This window comes from Saccoglossus kowalevskii, chromosome 15, assembly GCF_978046115.1.
Source record: "Saccoglossus kowalevskii chromosome 15, keSacKowa6.1, whole genome shotgun sequence".
NCBI lineage: Eukaryota > Metazoa > Hemichordata > Enteropneusta > Harrimaniidae > Saccoglossus > Saccoglossus kowalevskii.
Window position 1 is genome coordinate 5,348,887 of NC_140655.1, and position 20,207 is coordinate 5,369,093.

Consider the following 20,207-nt stretch of genomic DNA (forward strand, 5'->3'; position numbering starts at 1 on the left):
TAAACCATTAGCGCTTTTCTGTGTCACATGGTATTTACGTCGGATAACGCCATATTTATCCACCATTTTGTCGTCTTTGTTTGTTGTTGGTTTTTATGAAACAAGTAAACATTTCTCAAGTATTCATTCGATATAACACCAAGAGCTTGCATGTAAACGTTCGACTTATATCACGTGAACTCTTAGAAATGTGCAGTCCCTTTGCACACATTCGGATAAACATGGCGGTGTGCGTCACGTGCGAACTTTGAATCCGCAAGCTGCAGCTATATTGAGGCTCACAAATCACCTATTAACGATATGATATACGAGTTGTTTTTGAACGATGTGGTCTGGACTCGGACAATAACGCACAGGTCGGTAACAATTTAGAAAACCTTACCTTTTTCATTATTTTCACAGTGATAATTAAAACAAATCCAATGGCAGCTAAAAGATACAAACAAATAAAATTCGCGAATGAAACGTCGAACGATTTTGCCGAAAACTTAGATCTGTAACTCCCGATACAATTTGAGAAGTGGTATGAACTAGAACTGTAACATACTTACCGATACTTGCCAGCACACCAATAAAACGCATTGCATCACGGTATAATTTGAAGTCCATGGGTTTAGGGTACAAGATAGACCGGACCAAGGTGCCTTTTGAAGTCGAGAATCCTGTAATTCAAATCAACGTCACTTGGGCGATTGAATAGTATGCAAATGATATGCAAATAATATGACATTATTACCGTTATGAATGATGTATAGGCCAAATAGTCAGCAATACTGCTATTTTCGACAAGCAAGTCTAGGGTAAGAACTCATGAAAGTCAAATTATAAATACTTCTACAATATAGTAAGTAATTACGAATGTTATAACATACCTGTCCGAAGGACAACAGCCCTCACGTAGGTGTCCGGTCCACGCCGACATTGAATGACATCAGTTCCGCAGAATAATATATGCCTTTTATGCGTTTCGGTGTTGAGTATTCCGAATTCTTCAGGTGGAAGTGCAGTTTTTGTAATCGGAACGGATTCACCTACACAACGAAAAGCATGGATGTTTAGACATTGTTGATCGTGATAGAGAACACGTCTTTCATAACTAGCGCCCTCGGGCGTTGAAGTTTTTATGTGACGTAGCTGGGTGGAAGAAAGGCCTTTCACACAGCGTCGTGGTCGTCCATCAATACAAAAATACTATTTTCTAGAGATTAATTATATTCTATTTGAGGATACATACAAAACTATACACAAGTGTCGCTCTGAACGACCTTATTTCACCCTTCTACGTCATTGTGATGTCAAATAATCGTCGGTAGAGGGTAGTATGGGAAAGGGGCTTTGAACCTCAGACTGCTCGTATTATACTAATCAGAGATTGAACGTAATGTAATGTTCAAATGGCGGTGATACTCGCGACGCGTCTTTTTCGATGTGGGATCCATACCATACGACGTTTGTAACGCGTAATTGTTTAAAAGAAATACGAAAGTAAACTGCGCGAAGAACATCCATATAAATATATTAGCATAACTTACCGGTAAGCATACTCTCATTAACTATACAGGATCCAGCAACCAGTACTGCGTCACACGTCATCACACATCCCTTTAACGGAAGTGTGATGACATCACCAGGAACTAAGTCTCGTTCTGATATGACATCGTAAACTGTGAAACAACGCGAAATTTTAGCTGAATTAAATATGGCTATAGAACGGAAAACTATGATTCATGGAAGAAATTCCAGACACACGACAATGTGTAAGCAATAAGCACACCAAATCAACTGGATGCCATCCATCACAACGTGACAAAAAATAAAAAATAAATAAATAAGGTACTTTTTAGATAATTTTCCGTAAATAAATTAGAGTCTGGATCGCTCATTAACCGTGCATAATTAATGTACTCTGTGCTGCAGTTGTCGTCAAATTTTCTGTGAATTCTCGCTTTTTTTAGATTTGGATAAACCTACATACCATCGCCTCCTCTCCACACAGTTACATCTGTAGACGATTCTACCATCTGTCGTAGCGTCACAGCTTGCTGTAAGATAAACATCAGTAATATATTTGAGTCAATGCGTAGCAACTCTCAATATTATGCCTGATTGGCTACCCAAAATTAATACCTTACAGTCAGACCAATCAGAGAGCAGTTAGTTGTTTGCAACGTATCAAATCCTGCCTTGTATATATACTTTGACTCAACTGACGTGTTTCAAGGACAGCTCAAAACGTCACCTTATTCAGTAAATATTTGTATCATCGCAGTCGTCACGCAGTGTGCGTCCTATTTCTGTGTAACCATTATGTACGATGGATAAAATCGTTGGTTCGAATCCATAGTATTGAAAAATTACAATTTTTTAAATAGTTGGGAGAAAGTTGTATTCTGCACACTCATGGGAGATCAAAGTCGTTCTGAAAAAAGTTTGCTTACTGATAAAGTGAACAAAGAACCTGTCCTTTCCCAATAAACGAGCATTGTTTAAAATAAAGAAACCCATGAACGAGGACTGTTTAGAAAAAAACAGTTTTTCTAGTAAATGCTGACAAAGAATTAGTGCGTTGCTAGTAAATGACAGACAAAACTGAAACTATTCTCTGACAAAAGTAAGCATCACACTTAAAACAATGGACACGGGGCAAAGAGTGGAGTTCAGTAACTGGCATCATACATAGGCGTAGATGATAGCATTTTTCAAACGACCAATCACAATAGCGGAATGTGGTGAGATATTACTATCATTCGAGCTAAGCGTCGCTGATGACATTTTCAATCAACCAATTACATTTGCAGCCAATAGCTGAGTGTGATGAGATATTACTAGCATCATACATAGGCGTAGTTGACGGATTTGTTTCAATCATCCAATCAAATTTACAGCCAATAGTTGGCCATGATCATAGCGTCCGTTTCACTTATAGTTCTCGTGTTATTGGGAGGTTTCAGAGACTTGGAGAGAGGCTTGTCGATTCTGCACTTGAGTCTTGCGAAAGGGAGAAAGATGATTATCAATTATCTAGTCTCAATTTGAATATTGTTTGAATGGTTCCTACCTTTCGTGTACTGTACACTGTCAAACTGATAGATACCATGGACATTACCAAAATGGCGACTGAAAAATAGATATACTGGTAACCGATAATCCATAGTAACACACTGTATAATTGAAAGATATAGAAGGGATTCATGGCCTGCAATAAATGAACAGAATCATGATTTAAAATGTAGTACCAGCAACAATATGACTGTACACTTAGAGTCGGTTTACAGTCAATTAATGACACACACGAGATTGACACACATTTATTTTGCTTGAAAGGAAAGAAGTTTGTCAACTCAGAAACCATTACATATGCAATATGGATTAGAATGTATAATTCATTCATATCACGCGCCAGCCATGTATGGAACGAATTGGCGGCGAATCATACATGTATTATCGAAATTCGAAAGACCCGAAAGCGAGGCTTGTAAATGTGAGTCAGCCTGCATTGAACGCGACATGATAAGAGCAAATTGTTAAAATTGTATTTTGATACTGTGTGTCAATGAATACATGTATTAGACGACTAAGTATTCGTTCGATGAATCGCTGATATGTTGTAATACGCATGTGCATTAGTTGTGTTGGTACGCACAGTAACAGTCACTGTCACTGCGCATGCGAATTAGTGTTTTTCAACTTCCCTCGAACGAATACAGTTCTGTAAGCTATGCAGACGTCCTGCATTTTAGTTAATGATAAGTCAAAATTCAACTTGGTTATCAAAATGCATATTAACATATATATCTTTGCATCAACAGTGTATCGTGCTGACATGCATGAGTTATTATTCGTATTCGGTGTATAGTTCAATGTCGTGATCGATCACATATGTATATCGCTCTATGCAAATATTTTAGCATTCGTGCACCTGAATCTCGTAAACATGTTCTAGACCTAATATTTTTATTCAGATGTTTTAATAACATATACGACTCACAGTATATCTTGGGGGAAAATCATTTCTATGTTCCTGAGCGGGTTCTCAGAAATAACGTCTATTTTATAACGGTCTTTCCCTATTAATATCAGAATATTCCTTTTTTTTATTTTATCTTTTTTTTTTTTCAAAAACAAATTGTTCTACTTATTTTACTAGTATTTTTAGGTTATGTTAATATTTTCATATGAAGTAATTGTGTTTTGTCATATATGGTTCGGTTGTCTAAGATGTTCTTATAATTTTTCTTTTTACCTTTGGAAACAGTTACGAGTAAAATAAAATAATTCCATGTGATGAATAGGAGCGAGTAATTGTATATGTATATTGTATGAACTGACCTCTGTTATAAATAGCAGAAAGATCGGCTTTAGTTCGATTCCAATAAGATTTTCTCCGTAAAGATTTCGCCTGAAACAAAAAAAATGAAAAATGTGATGACGTACCAAGAAAGTGAAATGGCTCCATAGTCCAATCAGACAAGTGGCAGAACAGTTAGTAAATCTTTACATTTAATTAGTATATATAATCAGTGCAATTGGAAGTTTTAAAAATGTCGTTTACCTTTTATCTTGTTGCTGTAATGACATTCCATTGTATTTACTGTAGAAATCACTGCATGGCGTATCAATATCCAAACCTCTGAAAAAGTCAACAAGAAAATGTTGGTAAAAACAGTTCGTGAAACCAACCACTTTTAACCAATGCAAACAATAATCAAAAGCTTGCCGTTCCGAAAAATTGAAATATGATGCAGTGATCCGGCTTTAACTTTTTGTTTTGCATTAAGAATATTCACTGCCTCGACAACAAGATATATGTTCAAGATATAGTTAACAAGTGGTGATTTCGAATACATGCATTAAAGGTTGATTTGGATCGAAAAAAACATCCTCTGAAATTCATTGGTACACGAAATCTTGTTTCAAAAACTCACCTCAATTTGTAAAAATTCTCCTCATATGGGTCCCATAGATATTTCAGTTTCTGGTATCGGAAGAATTTAATCTTCTGTTTTTCATCGCTGAATATTTGCACCTCTTGTTGAGAATTCTAATGAGCAGTAAACAAATATATATACATGTAAATATATGCTTTTTCAGAGATAAAAGAGACACTTGAAATTACTGAGGGATTATATAACTGTTTGCATTGTATAATGGTGAGAAGTAGTCCAAGAAAAAAAAAGAAGATTTCTCTGGTCAAGTTTTTCAAAATTGACACGCGGGCGAATTTTTATATTTTATTCTAAAATTGTGATAGAATTTGTGCTGATTGTTTCTCTGCCAAACACTAATTAAAGGAAATAATGCGACGTGCGCGAGGACTAGAATCATGAATATTGTTATTGGGCCTTTTATCCATAGAGGATTATGAACAACAATAGGTTTTAGATTTTCCAGCGGTGTCTCCAAAATACCTTGTTATTATAACACATTCTGTGTATAAAGCCCGAACAGGATGGTGATTTTTAGTGGACATTTTCGCTACTAACTTCTATTTGACCACTGTCTTGGAAATGATGTTGCGTTAATCGTTTCATATTTGGACTTCGTATCTCCTAATATGTTTTTGCGCGAAAACGCTGTGCAGAAGCAAAATTACGACAAACTCTAACTTATAAAATTTAGTTTCATCGACAAAATGGGATGAATCTTTTTGGGCACTTTGTGGTTATAAATCACTTGTACAATACATGTTATTTTGCAGTGAAATTTTGAACTTTTTCTACAATGGAACACACTCAAAGACGGATCGAGCATACTTTTGTCTTGAAAAAATAATAATTGTTAGGACTTTATTTGCATAGCAGCATGTGATTAACTTACTTAATAACGACTGCAAACAAGTGTCCGTATATATGAGGAACTTGACATCCTCACACATTTGACTATACGTAGATTTTGATTAGACATTGACAAATTGCTCAATACTATATGAGCCATTTGAAACTGGCATGTGGCAATTCTGGTGCAAAATAAAAGATTATCCAAATTAGACAATAGCAAATTATCAAATACATCTATTTATTTATGAGCACTCAACAAGAAATGAAATTTGAAATACCTTCACCCTTCCCATTTTTGATTGTTTTGAATTGTTTCAAATATTCATCCCCTTATGTTTCTCCTGCTAACTCTTCCTGCATTTGTTAATATCTTAAATATGTAATATAGACGCGAGCACGTGATTTGTTATTCACGAATACGTTGGACTATGATTTGAAAATAAGAAAACGTTGATCTTGTTATACATTATACGAGTTTTCGTTAGATGAAACAATTACATTTTCTAATACACATGCGCACTGGTTGTTTTGCTGCATATAATGACAATCACTGCATGTGCGTATTTAGTGTTTGTATTTTATTAAAGACTTTCTCAAAAGCAAAATTGTTATTTTATGGTAAATTATAATCCAACCTGGTCTACAAAATAGTATATCCAACAACAGTATTAACAAATATTATCAACACGCTTTCTGAAAATACATAACATTTCATTTGAAGGACTGGTAAATAGATGCATCCTTAACGCCATTTTGACGCCAAATGTGCGTAGTGCAAACTTGAATCACGCTCAACTTGCACGATAACTAATAACTGTCGTTGTCATGACAGTTCACGCGCTTAAACGTTCTAAGGTTACATCACTGCGTTTTAGTAACGCGATAACTGCTCAACTGAGCTTGCTCGACTGGTACTGCCTACTACATGTTAATGCAAGTAATTGGTGGGGTAAGCATGTTTCACAACTTTTGTGAGAAAGGCTCTAGAGCTGTTTGAAGATTATGAGACTTGGATGGAGGTAATGGTGGCGTCCATGGGGGGTTTAACAATTAACACTTAGTCACTTACCGCGACATGCGTTGCATGCGTATTGACTTTTTCCATTGAGCCATTGACGCCTTTTTCTTTGAAATCCCCATCCAATGGTTCTGTTGGGGTATTAGATGGCGGTGTCTTATGTGGGTATTTACGTTTCTGGAATGTTGAATCGCTGCAAATATAAATGAATGGCAATAATGTATTACAGTGTCTTCGTGTTTCAGTCATGAAATCTTGGAATATATGCAAATGACCGCCGATTTATGACTATGATATTTGGAACAATGGACGCGAAGCAAAAACAAGTCACGTGGCTCTCGCTCTCAACGAGATCTCGGCGGCCATTTCGCGACTAGGATATAGTGGATGTACCACAATAAGTAACTGCATTGCCTATGAGTGTTGAAGGGCGAAACAGAATACAGAATGGATGAACTGCTTTTCTGACCTATCGAATTGAAACAAATTACAGATGAAGCGGCGCTATTTGTCAAGTTATAGGAACTGTCAATAGATATAGACATTGTGTGAAAATCCAACCTACCGGACATATGTGAACAATCAACGAAAATCAAATACTGGAGTTATAACGACACGATTCCGACCTTGAGAACGAAGGGGAGCGAACTGTGTTTACTTTACTAGCCCACCAGCGCCAGTAAACTATCCCGGGAAATCTCAATCTCAGATTGTGGAACGAATGTAAAACGTAACGTCGTCATTTGAATGCAAATTCCTGTCGAGTAGGGCACTACTACCGAGCTTTGATTCAACCTCGGGGGAATTTAACCTTTTAATTATTCAACCAAATATTCCATCAAAAATTTATTAGAATTGGGATTGGGAATTGGAAAGACAGGCTTTTCCACGCCATTGGAAACATCGACAGGACTAATTTGATTCGTTCGTGTAGGATGTCATCGCATGACCCAGTGAACATTTACTGGTTTCTTGCCTCTTTTATTGTGAGCGTCCATCTGTCACCACGCATGAGCAATCAGTCATGCATTCCAAATACGGTAACCATTGATTTTTTTAATATTTGCTGCAATTTGACTACATATAAACTTTTTTTATAGTGAAATTATTTTGTCATTTCTCAAAATGTTGCTCGGGTAATTATCCTATCGTGAAAACGTTTCAAAAATTGACATTTATGTTAGTGATTGTCCAGTGGAATAGTTTTTTATGATATTGAATGGAAAGCCGTTTACCATAATGCATTGCATGTATGTTCGGTAGTAAAACATTTGAATTTGCCCCAAATTGCGTTATGCAAATCGGATATCTTGCGAATGTCAATGACTATTCTATTCTAACTAGACGTCGAGTCAGCAGTTCAGTACTTTCAACAGGTTTCTTTGTTTTTATTATTGAAACACTGGCTAAAAACAGATTTTATAACATTGGCTGAAAACGAAACGAAAATCAGGTTCACAGTCTCATCAAACTTAACCAACTCCTTTTTAATTATTCACAAATGCAATAACTGCAGAGAAGTGATTGTTGCATTACAGACTATACGATACCTTCCTGTTTAAATTTAAATAGCAAAAGATTAATATTTTACATAACTGGAGGAAGGAAACAACATTCAACGGAAGTATCATTATGATTCATTCGTTTGTCGATGTAATATTTGAATGATCGTGGTTTATTTATGTATTCGTGGCACAAAATGAAATGAAATGTGCTAAATTTACGAGTTTAGTTAACCTGGTTTTAAGCAATATGTAAAATGCAGACGATAACATATAGTAAGGCAATGTATACTACTTTCCGATTATGACGTAGATTGATTCATGACGGGTGGATTTGTGGTATAGTAATGTGCAGGACATCACAACCTTGTTGTTTTGATTAGCCGATATATATGCTGTTGTATATATCGTTATCCTTGTATGCACGTATGTTTGTTTTGATATGTTATTTTAAGTTTTGTCTGAGTGTCGTTAGCAATCTGTCTGTCAAGTATAAAAATAGATACAGGACGAGTCACGATGTGTGGTCTGCAATTTATCACGAGAATCCAGAGCGTCTCTTTTGGGAATACGCACTAAATCGCAATTGTCTATCATTTATGGCGTAAAAATCATTAATTGATTCAATTACATAAATGAAATTCCATTCTCGAGTAATTAGTACAGATAATGCCTTCAATTTCCGTAATGTATGTAGGCGATAATTATAATTGCAAACATTCCTGACGTCTGAAGAATGATTGCGAACACAAATTATTCGTAGAAATGTTAATGCCTTTGCAATTCTCGTGTGAATATTACCACCTCATGTCTGATTATATTATGCATATTTATGGTGAGTCAATTGAAAAACATACATTCTCTCAAGTGTCCGAAAAATGGTTAACTCTGTGAATAAATTTTGCATCACATATTCTCCTAATAAATTAGTAGTTTCGACTATTTTTTAGACATGTGAAAGCAACCAAAAAGCAGATTTTTTGAGAAGACGAAAATACCAAGTGTGGTCAAAAAAGTGAGCAAAATTATTTGAATTGTATTTATTATAATGTTCTTATTTTCACAAGTTAAAATAAATATTTCTTAAGCAGGAAATATTCGCATGGAATGCAGAAACGTACAAAGTTAAGTTTCTTTTCATATGTAAACAGACTGGATTCAAATACTACTTCACTGAGACAATCTTAGTATGTGCTGTTTTAATGCCTACTGCCCGCTGCTTTCAAGAAAGAGAATACTCAAATGCCGCGCTTTAAAATGATTGGCATACTAAAACTGTTGAGGATTGGAGTGGAAACTTACTCGGGGAGTTCGACGTTTGTTCTCTCCACTTTGGCTGTATGCCATCTTCTATATATATCCTATGAAATGAAACATATGAATAACAATTAGCTTCTTATCAATAGTTATGAAATAGGCCAATGAGGAGGAGTAGTGGAACGAATGTATATTGACAACAGGCTTTTGATGAATGGGGGGGGGGTTGTGAATCGTATTGTTTAAATTTATATGACTGATCTGATTCCTGTATTTGCGAAATCTGTATAAGGCGTACAACAATCTTAGCAATTTCCGCCGATTAGTGGATACATCTACCACTTTTTGAACGTATATCAGAAACATCCGGCGTTGTGTAACTTTAAAAGTATCCTTCCGCACTAACATCGAACAAATCTAAGTGTGTTCTTCCGCGCAGCTAGAAAGTCCCCACCTGTGTTCAAAATTCGATTTCATTTCAGTAAGGTGTACCCCCGTAACACTGTGTGCTACACGGTAAATTACTCGCTACTCGCCTTGCGATTAAAAATTAACAAACTGGCATTTTAACAAATGTACAAAATCTGAATTATTCAGAAGGCGGACATTTCATTGATTCCATTCGGAGAGCGTGATGCGAGGTTTTCATATCCATCCGGACTTGCCTTTCCACGCGGAAATGTGTACTTGTCGTGAATGACAATTGTAATAAACCGTGTTTTGTATTTTTGAGTATGACATGACTAATTTATGCAGGTATATGATATAACATTACGTAATAACGCAGTTGTTGGTTATAATTTTTTCTCTTTTTCCATAAAGTCCTATTTATAATAAGTTAGTTCACATTTTGACGCAGAACAGTTTATACAGATGATAAAAATGTTGTGAATTATGGAAGTTGTTCCATCCAATAAAATCAAAACCAAATAATATATAGGTGTTATCTAAGCCGTGAATATTTTATGCAAAATTTGCCACTTTATAAAATCGTCGAAACAAAAAATATTATATAAGTAAGTTTTCAAATTCATGAAACATCATTGTGGACTGTGATGGGTGAAATATGCAAGAATGTTTCCAACTGATATCCGATACTTCAAATTGCAAACTATTCAGGAGGGTTTTAAATTTTATAATTAATAATTACTAAATAATTTAGTTTATTTAGTATATTGGCATATGGCTATATGTACAAATAATTAAATATTTCTTGAATTAGGAAATAATTAATATTAATATGCTTACATATTTTGGGACTGAAATACAACAGATTTCATGGGATTCAATTGAACCAAATCATATCATGCCAAAATGCTTTTATTACGAAAAGCAATGTTTCCGAGTACGTAAAGTACATACTATTGGATAATATATGTGATATTAGGTAATTGTAGTCCTTAGTAATCATTCAATACATCTATACATTTAGGGCAATGGCCAAGTACTATAGTTTCCTCCTACCATTTCTGTATATAGTATATTTTTAACAGCTTTCGCGTTGTTTATGACCGTGACATTATTCGTGAATGGTCACCGAGATCTCGCTGAGAGTGAGAGAACCACGAGACTTGTTTTTGTCCATAATTAGTTCAGTTTAATTATATATATATTGATACGTCACAATTGCCAAAGATAACATGTTTGATGAATCTCTATTTTGAATTGGATAATATGGTTTATTTTTAATATTAACGTTAGTCTGCAGAGTTGACACCATTTGTTACTGTAACTGATTTAATTATAATTACCAACACCAGGGATGGAGAATAAAACCTAATTTGTAAGCGATTATAAAATGACTAAGTAGAGATGTACGAACCAGCGACTGACAAATCTCACTGTCCTGCTTTTTTTCGTCTAGTGTCGCAAGGATTACAAAGTATTTCAGGATCAGGTGCAGGCTACTATGTAAATGTTTAGTCGGATAAACCAAGTGTATCCCATCTAACACGAGGTAAAGCCGCATCTCTAATACGGTATTCTTGCATGAATGCCAACGTTTGTAATGGGAAGTCTCTACGGAACGCTTACTCAGTCGAAGGCCGCTGAGAATACAACAGTCACATTGTCCCATGGGACGCGTCACTTGACAGGGGTTTGTTAAAAGAGGGAAAGATCACGCGCTGTTTGGTGCTCCGTTTGTAGGTTTACATACCGTATCCGCCGAGATATGCTGTAAAACCCATGTTTTGAACAATTATTTACTTTATTTTGAATCATTAAAACGCCTTGCAGAATGGTAAGTGAGTTTTACCCCCATGAAGTGTATGTGATTGGTGCTCCATGTTTTCAGTTTCCGTGATTTGAATTATCTTATTGCCTCATTTTGAATACATATGAAGTATTTTAAGCAAACTACTATCACAAATCCATTCACCTGATTTCTATGAATATTTAAGTTTACAACTGGATCAAGAATTGTTTCTCTTGGCCGATGGAATTTCTTGGAACGTTATTAGCGTTATTGCGATCGTTCATTGGCTAGTTTGAATTCATCTGCCATTGTAATTATGAATGTTTATAAAAATGGGCTTGTGGTGTCCACAGTAAAGCTAGCATCATAGTAGGCAAATAAGATAAATCTCCAGTTCCGGAGTATAAGGGAAGAATTGATATATTTTCAAAATTGTACGTGTAGCTTTATATAACCCTTCGAATTATTCCGCCCAAAATTTGAATGATACGTTTTGCACATTTTTATAAATTTCTAATAATTTTAATGTTTATTTTGGATCAAATGGATATAATTTCAAATTTTCTATAGGCCTTGTTCAAAATCTTTGAAAACATATGCGATTTTTTTGTGAAAAATGGTAATGATTGACTTTTAGACTAAATCCAAGCTCTCACCTTGAGAAGAACGGCTTCTGCGTCTCGTAGTGAGCATCTGATGTACTGTGCTTTCAGGGACCATTCTGGCTTCCAATAAAATATGAGCAGCAGCAAACCTCCGCTGCAGAAAATTCCAAGATATGTCAATATCGTTCTGCCCGCGCTCTGTTTGTACCCGTAACATCCCTGAAATCAAAATCAAAGGAGATCATTATTATGCATAATACTCTCCAAATATGGGCATTTGTCCCAGAGTGCTGTATGTTTTATTACATCTCCTCGTGAATGTTACTTTTAAAAAAATCGTATGTATCAACCTTTAACAAAACTTCACCAAACGATCACCGCCATCTTGGGCAATTGTTGAGCTGTCAATTTGGCGTTTACATACGAAAACAACATGCTTCTGTTTTGTAAAATTTCTACAAATCCGAAAAAACATCAGATTCACTTATATTCAAGTACGTTAACACTATTTTATAATGAAGTGCGCAAAAGGTCAAATGTGTTTTACTCCCGTAGTGCATGATCATACTTTAACTTCCCGTTCTTGAAGAAGAAAATGAAGACTAAATTTTCCATTCAATCACTGTTATAATCATCTTAATATCTACATGTTAGTGTTTAATTTTGCCATTGTGTGAGTGCGATTATATTGTCAGAATTCATACATATATTCTGAAAGCTTGTTTAGAGGGATACATCAAATGCATATGTAAACAACAATCTCACAATGCCGTATATGAGTGAGGTCAATGTCATTCAAATCGTTCACTGTGTTCAATTGCACAGTCGTCCACATTCTACAATATAATAAAATCTCAAAAAACCTAATCATCATTGATGAGCGACTACAGATGAAAACGTTACCGGTTACGACTTTTCGTATCAGTCGTTTACGTCACAGAAACTCGTTAGAAGGCTCAATTTATAGGGGAGGTGTATTACTTACTTCAACCGACTAAGTGGTAGAATTTAGAGCATGAATGGAAAGTATATCATTGTGCATGACGTTTCAGGGCGTACCACGCCTATAGTGTTTAAATGTATGTGCATGATGTTTCAGGGCGTACCACGCCTATAGCGTTTAAATGTATGTGCATGATGTTTCAGGGCGTACCACGCCTATAGTGTTTAAATGTATGTGCATGATGTTTGAGGGCGTACCACGCCTATAGTGTTTAAATGTATGTGCATGATGTTTTCCTGCTTATTTGTATTTAATTTTGATATCACCTCAACCAAATGTTATTTGTTGTCAGTTTTAAAGTTGTGTACTTATGTATATATACATTGCATGTAAATTGTACTGGGACTGTACTAAGGTGATCACTGTGAGAAACGGGACTTTATGTTATGGTTTTCATTAAATATGTTTGTAATACTTTACGTAAGGATAGTTTGGTTTCAGAAGTTTTTTTTAATTATTCCCGTTGTTGAACATTGCAAGTGTACATAGAATTTTATAGACACATATTTTCACTTGGAATTTATTTTCGCTGAAGGAATAAAATAAAATAAATTCCAGTGAAAATATTTGTTCTCACTTTTCATGATCAATTCATTAAAAACAGTGAAAATAAACTTCATACAAAACAGCCAAAATATCTTATCATCAAATATTCCAGCTAGAATAAAGTAGTTTCACAGAAATTATTTTACAAGATACTAGCAAAATACTTTGTTCTTCCGCTACATAGAATTTTCTGTTACTGGCTACAATACTGCGGGGGAATGTAATGGAGCAAAATGCTTGAGTGCTTTGGCGATTAGTAAGGGGATTTCAGGGCATCGGAAATTGTTCGCCATTCGAGGTTATACATTAAGGCGAGATGCATTTACTAACGACACAGACATTAGAGTTGTATTTATCCATGTAGATCATGTTTTTTGATGAGTCAAGGTCTAAATAATGTACCGTTAAGTTTGGTGATCAAGATATGTGGTTGTAATTAAATCATATAAATTCGGGAGTTTCCGATTGATAATAGATTTGGTTCGACATCGAATAGTATCAAACTCAGCACTGTTTTCCGGTGCTATTAACCTAGTCCACTCGTTTCTAATAACATTCATTTGGAAATTGACTTCATCAAAGCCGACGGAGCACGGATCACATATGGCGGGAAAACTCAATCTAGTCTCCCCGGTGATTTGTCTCTCGTGAGGCCGTGGAAAGATACAGCAACACTCACTCGATACGTGATAAACTCAGTCAAATAATACGCAGTATCAGTGCATCACTGAAAGGAATTGATGAAGATCACCAGTGTCGGTAACGCAGTTATGGAGTATGGTAATTAAATAGGCAGTGTATAGATACACGCTGCATAAGTATGCTGGCATGTGCGAGATTTTGACAATTCCACATATGTACCACGGCAGATCAAGAAATTTGAAAATAACATTTAACTACTTTGATGAATATAATTTCATAAATAATATAACAAATATGTTAGATATATTTGAGATTAATTATCTGAAATCAGATAATCTTGATAAATTTAGAATATAGTCGACGAGGTGACTATGGGTGATTTGTTTCCTTTGTAAAATTAACGTCAATTTAAAATGAACGATATTATAACTAAACTAAATTTCCCATCGATGGATGCTATTCAGAAGTGTTTTCCCACTTGCTGCATGGACAGTGCATACCTCATTAATTTTGGACCGATGTGTTTTGAAATGGTACTGAGTTAATAATACTGTTTAAGTTTGCAGCTAACTCATAATTCAATCGTGGTAATGGTGATGGTTTCTGTTTTTGTTTATGTATCTGTTTCGAAGAATAGATGTATCTATTTATATGAAATGTTCTCACCAGTTCCAAAATCCGTGGATGTGATCTGTTCCGACCGTCATTGTTGAATTGTTATTACGCACACAGACAAATTATCCCACATGATGTGATCAATTATGTCTTGTCTACGTTGATGTACTTCTGATATGTTACTAAATGACGTCAGATTAGCAAGCTGATTCATCCACTGGGAATTGTTTGTTCAACACTAGTATCACTGTCATTCAATGTAAACCGGGTCGGTGATTGCTTTATCGATCACACGAGCTAAATAAAGCGTATCCTTAGAGATTATTACTCAAACTTTTTACTCGATCAATAAATAAATGTTATTTCTAGACTTGCTATAATATCACATCATTCATCCTTCTCATTATTTTATTGTCAAAGTTAATCGATTTTTATGTCATTTTCTGCGATTTTTTTTAGAAATCAGAAGTTAGCTGTGGCCCTTTGAACTGATACTCGCGTTGACCAACAAACCATTTTTTTTTTGTGGGAATTCAAATTTGTTGGGATGTGCATCGACATTTGATATAACCCAACTCATGATAAAATTCGTCGCGTGATGGTTTAGTAGCGTGAAATAAAACTCCCATTATTCCGGTGACGCATGGTAAAAATCAATAAGCACACCAGACAAACAATAAAATGTTGTCAATTTACAAATTTAACCTGAGTGCCGACTAAGATCAGTGACATCAATCCAACATGATGATTGTTTTAACCGTGACATTAGTTTGAGTAAACGATGCCGCGACCAGCACGCACTGATGCATCGGTTACAAATAACAAATTGCCGCGTTAACGATTTCCAAAATGTCGCGAGCTGGAAAATTTCGGCGCGCTTTTATTGATCGTCTGCTCTGGGTTAAAACAATCTTCTACGTTTGCTACCTCAGTGATGATTTCTGTGAGTGTTAAACGATCGAAGATTTCTACTATTATGGGAATATGATTGGCAATAAGCAGCATATAATTATGAGTGGGGTTAGAAAAAAGAAGTCGTGATATACTGTGAATACGACGGAGATCGGAGATCGGAGATCTCAAATGATATTCACTAGATAAAGTTACCAATCTCTATTGAAATGATTCACAATCAGCAAAAGTTTGACGTGAACAATCGAAAACATAGCTTCGTTATTCATCTCTGTGGTGTGTATTCCTAAATATCTACGAGTCAGTCTTTTGTTTGTCACATTTATTAACTACATACAACGTCTGTTTACTTACTATTTCCTCTTCCGTGCCCTCGTTGAGGACTGTCCGTTCCGGTAGAGTTTTATGTGGAGGATCGTTCATCTCGAACCTAATTTGACCCAAGCTGTACCTGTAAGAGTTCAAACCAAACACATTTACGATTATATCGATACTTCTCAACAAACAAACATTAGAGTTATTAGAATGATTGATATTTTATTTGTCTAGTGATATTCGAAGGTCTATGGGAATGTTTCACGTGAGAATGCTCATCCAAGCTTCTATCTCCCGGGGTTACTAGTATTTTATATTATAAGGTTACTATCGTAGTGATCATAATATTGTATAAATAATAAATTTCGTCAACGTTTTTGAGTTATACAATGCTTGTAACTAGAACGGAAAACTATAGCTTGGTAAAAATATTTTTTTTAAATTAATATTAAAACAAATTTAGAATCGAGAAACTTTTGATCTTTAGAAATGTGAAACAAGTATACGTAGTATCTGCTTACACTGTTACCCGATATATGAGGTATATAAACGTTAAAAAAAATAATATTTCTAACATACACCGTCACACCCCATTTAATCTCATACCACCTGCCACATATCTACGGTAGTCATTTTCTCTGTTTCAACCTGAGCAGTGTTATATATTATGATGGAGCATTTCCTTTAAACAAATCTATCTCAACGTATATCCGATTTGCGTTATGCCGCGTTTCCTTTCTAGATGGCGATCTTATACTATCGAGTAGATTTTTTTGAAATCCTTTTATTCAAACAAAAATATCGTTATTAATTTTCTCAGTATATTATGACCAGTATGTTTTCACATGTGGTCTAATGGTTTTAGGTAACCGCCGTTTTGGATGAAGACGCTTTGAGGCAGCTCATCGAGCACGAGTGGTCACTGTCACATTTCCTCCATTATCGTATGTCCGGAAATAGGTCTGATTTTTATGTTCATTAGTCCCAAACGTGATTTTTTTTCTTTTACTTTAAAGGGTCATATGTAACACTGATCCAAATGGCATTTTTGTATGAAAAGATTATATGTGTGATGAAACTTTAGAATGTTTATGTTACGTATGCATCTAGAAATTAATTTTAGTTCTAACAAATTCATTTGTTATTTTTGCTGCATAATATTATTATCATAAATACACGTTATTTACGACGTCATCATAAAGTGTTTACTCATTTGACATTACAAATATACTGCTATTGCAGTATTATACATTCATTAAACAATATTTTGAAAATAATAACGCAGCGGATTCTTCTTCAATCATAACAAAGATGTGTTTGTTGGACTGACAGATTCACTGGAGTAATAATTATTGAATAATTGTTATATCGGTTACATGAGTCATATACTATTGTTCACCGTTAGGTAAATGTTTTAATGTTTTTGTATTTTGGCGCTAATGAATTTAGTTTAAAGTGAGTAAATGCTCGCTTTTAGTGGATGTTACTGCTACCGGCCAGTCAGTTTTGTTAGCTCAAATAGTTAGTTGTTCAACAACGATATTCATCAATGCACGCCACCTCGGAGACACCGAGCATTTTAACTTCATACAAGGTCATGCGAGGCTTGTGAAGGATTGGTTTCGAACTTTTGATGCAATTAAAAAAATACTTCTAAAATGCTAATTTCAATGATTTTGGAGAAGAACATATACTAGTACTTTTCCGCGAAGTGATACACGCTTACTGGTTTTAAGTTTGTGATAACAATTCCTTAAATGAACCCTCAGCAGGCGACACTTTACACGTACGTTAGTGTCGACTCGGAGGAGTTGGCTCTTGAAGCGTTTTGCATTATTACATTCTCCAAAATCTCGAAATATAATTTAATTTGTACCTTTTTTACCTACTTCTTTACTTCCGGTTAACAGTTTGAGCGCCAAAGTCAACTTTCATCACCATTCACACACAAAAATGTTACATTTTTCAGATTTTCTTCCAAAGTTTTGATTAAGAACTGTTGGTAATAAAAACATCATGTCTGCTTGACCCAAAATGATAAAAAATATGAGAAAATGTTTAAAACTTGGCAGAATGTTTCACTAAAATTTTAGCGGGAAAATGTGTGGCGCTCAAACTGAAGGATTGAGCGTCGTCACAGTGGTAAAATTTTCAAATGAGCTTATCCCGCCAAAATAGTTTTTTGCAAATTTCGACGACATTGTTAAATTTTTTGAAAGTGTACAATATTATTGGTAGTGACTTTTTTTTTTATAACAAAAATAAAAAAAACAAGCAGAAGTAATTTGATATTTTAAAATTGTCACCAGTGAATGGTTTGCGGCTGCGGTGAGTGAAAAGTGGAGAAGATTCCCCGGAGTGCAAATTATCTTTAATTGTATTACCTCAACATTATACAATAAATTGATGTTGACAGTACTCTCAACTTGACGTATGTACGGAACCCATTTAATGTCGCTACTTAGACACAGAAAGGTTAGAAATCCAAAATCTCGCGCCACAGATTCAGTACTACCGGCATTGTAAAGCATAAATTCCCACTATTAAATTCACATCTGGGTGGGTTTTCCGACCCACAATAAAATACAACGCTAGATAGGCGAACATCAAAACGACAGTGTACAGTCGGGTGGATATAAATATTATTAAAATATTAATATTTTATCTCAGTTTTTCAACTTTGTCGCGTTGTTCTTAAATGCATTCATTTGTATCATTTTATCTTCCTTTTGTTGGAATGAAAGTTTAAATTTTAGGGGACTATCCTGTATAATCAGCATGTTTGTTTTGTTTCTTTTGGCAAATATTTACGAAGTTTGGTTCAATTAGACACCGGTTATGTATTTTTGACAGCAAAATTACAACTTTCTGCATGGACCCAATCCGATATTAACACCACTTCGTAAGTGTCCCGATGTTTCGCTGTTCGCCCAACAACATTTTGTCGTCTGCCACTTTCGCGCCAAAACAACAGCCCTACAAGTTCAACCAAATAAGACTGTACATGTCTTAGCACTCCATGTCTCAGCATTGTGGTAGCAAAGTTCAATTTTTCTCTTCTCAGTCATGACAAGATCAAACAAATTGGAATATTTACCTGTCAGGCGAAACGTTTCGGACAATCCTGGCACACCAGCATAAACCAGTGTTTTTCCAGTTTCTTGCAGCTCAGAATCGGTCCTTTCCTGCAGAAACCGGTGAATTGCATCCAGTCACTGGTGTGTGCCTGGCTACCAGCTCAGCTAGGTTTGGTCTTCACTTCCTCGGCGTGCAAATTGAAACTCACAAAGTCAACCTGCTTTTGAACACACAGATAAAGAAATGTTCAGAGTCTCTCTACATTATCTTTGGTTGAGTCCACTTTTTGTAGGGAGAATCATACGTCACAAACTGTCAGCGTACTTGACAATACACAGAGTGCATGTCAATGATGTTTTTTTGCGTATTTAGTAGATTATTGTGGTTGAATGAACAGGTTAATTAGCAAGCATGTGACTATCGCTATTTATGTCATGTATTGTTGTACTGTAGTGTTTTTATATCCGTATATACAATGCCACTGCCGCTCAGACACATTGTCACAACCCCTCGGACTTAATGAAGTATTCTATCGCTGGCCACCAGTAGACACACGCATATCGGAGTAAAGTGTTTAATTAGTTGTCAACTAGCACACAAACAAACTTAGTATTTTCGTCATGAACTATGGATTTATATAAATCGCAATTGGAAGCTTCGTGTCACAAATGTTACGATGTAGCCGACACAATTATTCAAGTTTAGTCTTTATAACGACAAAGAATTTGTAGTGAATCACC

General features: G+C 35.3%; 1 protein-coding gene across 1 annotated transcript in view; it reads right to left on the minus strand.

The window, feature by feature from the left end:
- LOC100376247 (polyamine-transporting ATPase 13A3) overlaps positions 1-20,207 on the minus strand; it is an 83,796-nt gene that overhangs the window by 23,546 nt on the left and 40,043 nt on the right. Inside the window, exons 2-15 of the mRNA XM_085508642.1 lie at positions 19,487-19,687; positions 16,429-16,525; positions 12,408-12,575; positions 9,600-9,658; positions 6,847-6,988; positions 4,926-5,041; positions 4,553-4,630; positions 4,330-4,399; positions 3,059-3,196; positions 1,976-2,042; positions 1,533-1,664; positions 873-1,031; positions 552-662; positions 383-429 (exon numbers count right to left, since the gene is read on the minus strand). Of these exons, the coding sequence (XP_085364768.1) occupies positions 383-429; positions 552-662; positions 873-1,031; positions 1,533-1,664; positions 1,976-2,042; positions 3,059-3,196; positions 4,330-4,399; positions 4,553-4,630; positions 4,926-5,041; positions 6,847-6,988; positions 9,600-9,658; positions 12,408-12,575; positions 16,429-16,497 (1,356 nt within the window). The 5' untranslated portion in view covers positions 16,498-16,525; positions 19,487-19,687. The remainder of the gene's footprint in view (positions 1-382; positions 430-551; positions 663-872; positions 1,032-1,532; positions 1,665-1,975; positions 2,043-3,058; positions 3,197-4,329; positions 4,400-4,552; positions 4,631-4,925; positions 5,042-6,846; positions 6,989-9,599; positions 9,659-12,407; positions 12,576-16,428; positions 16,526-19,486; positions 19,688-20,207) is intronic.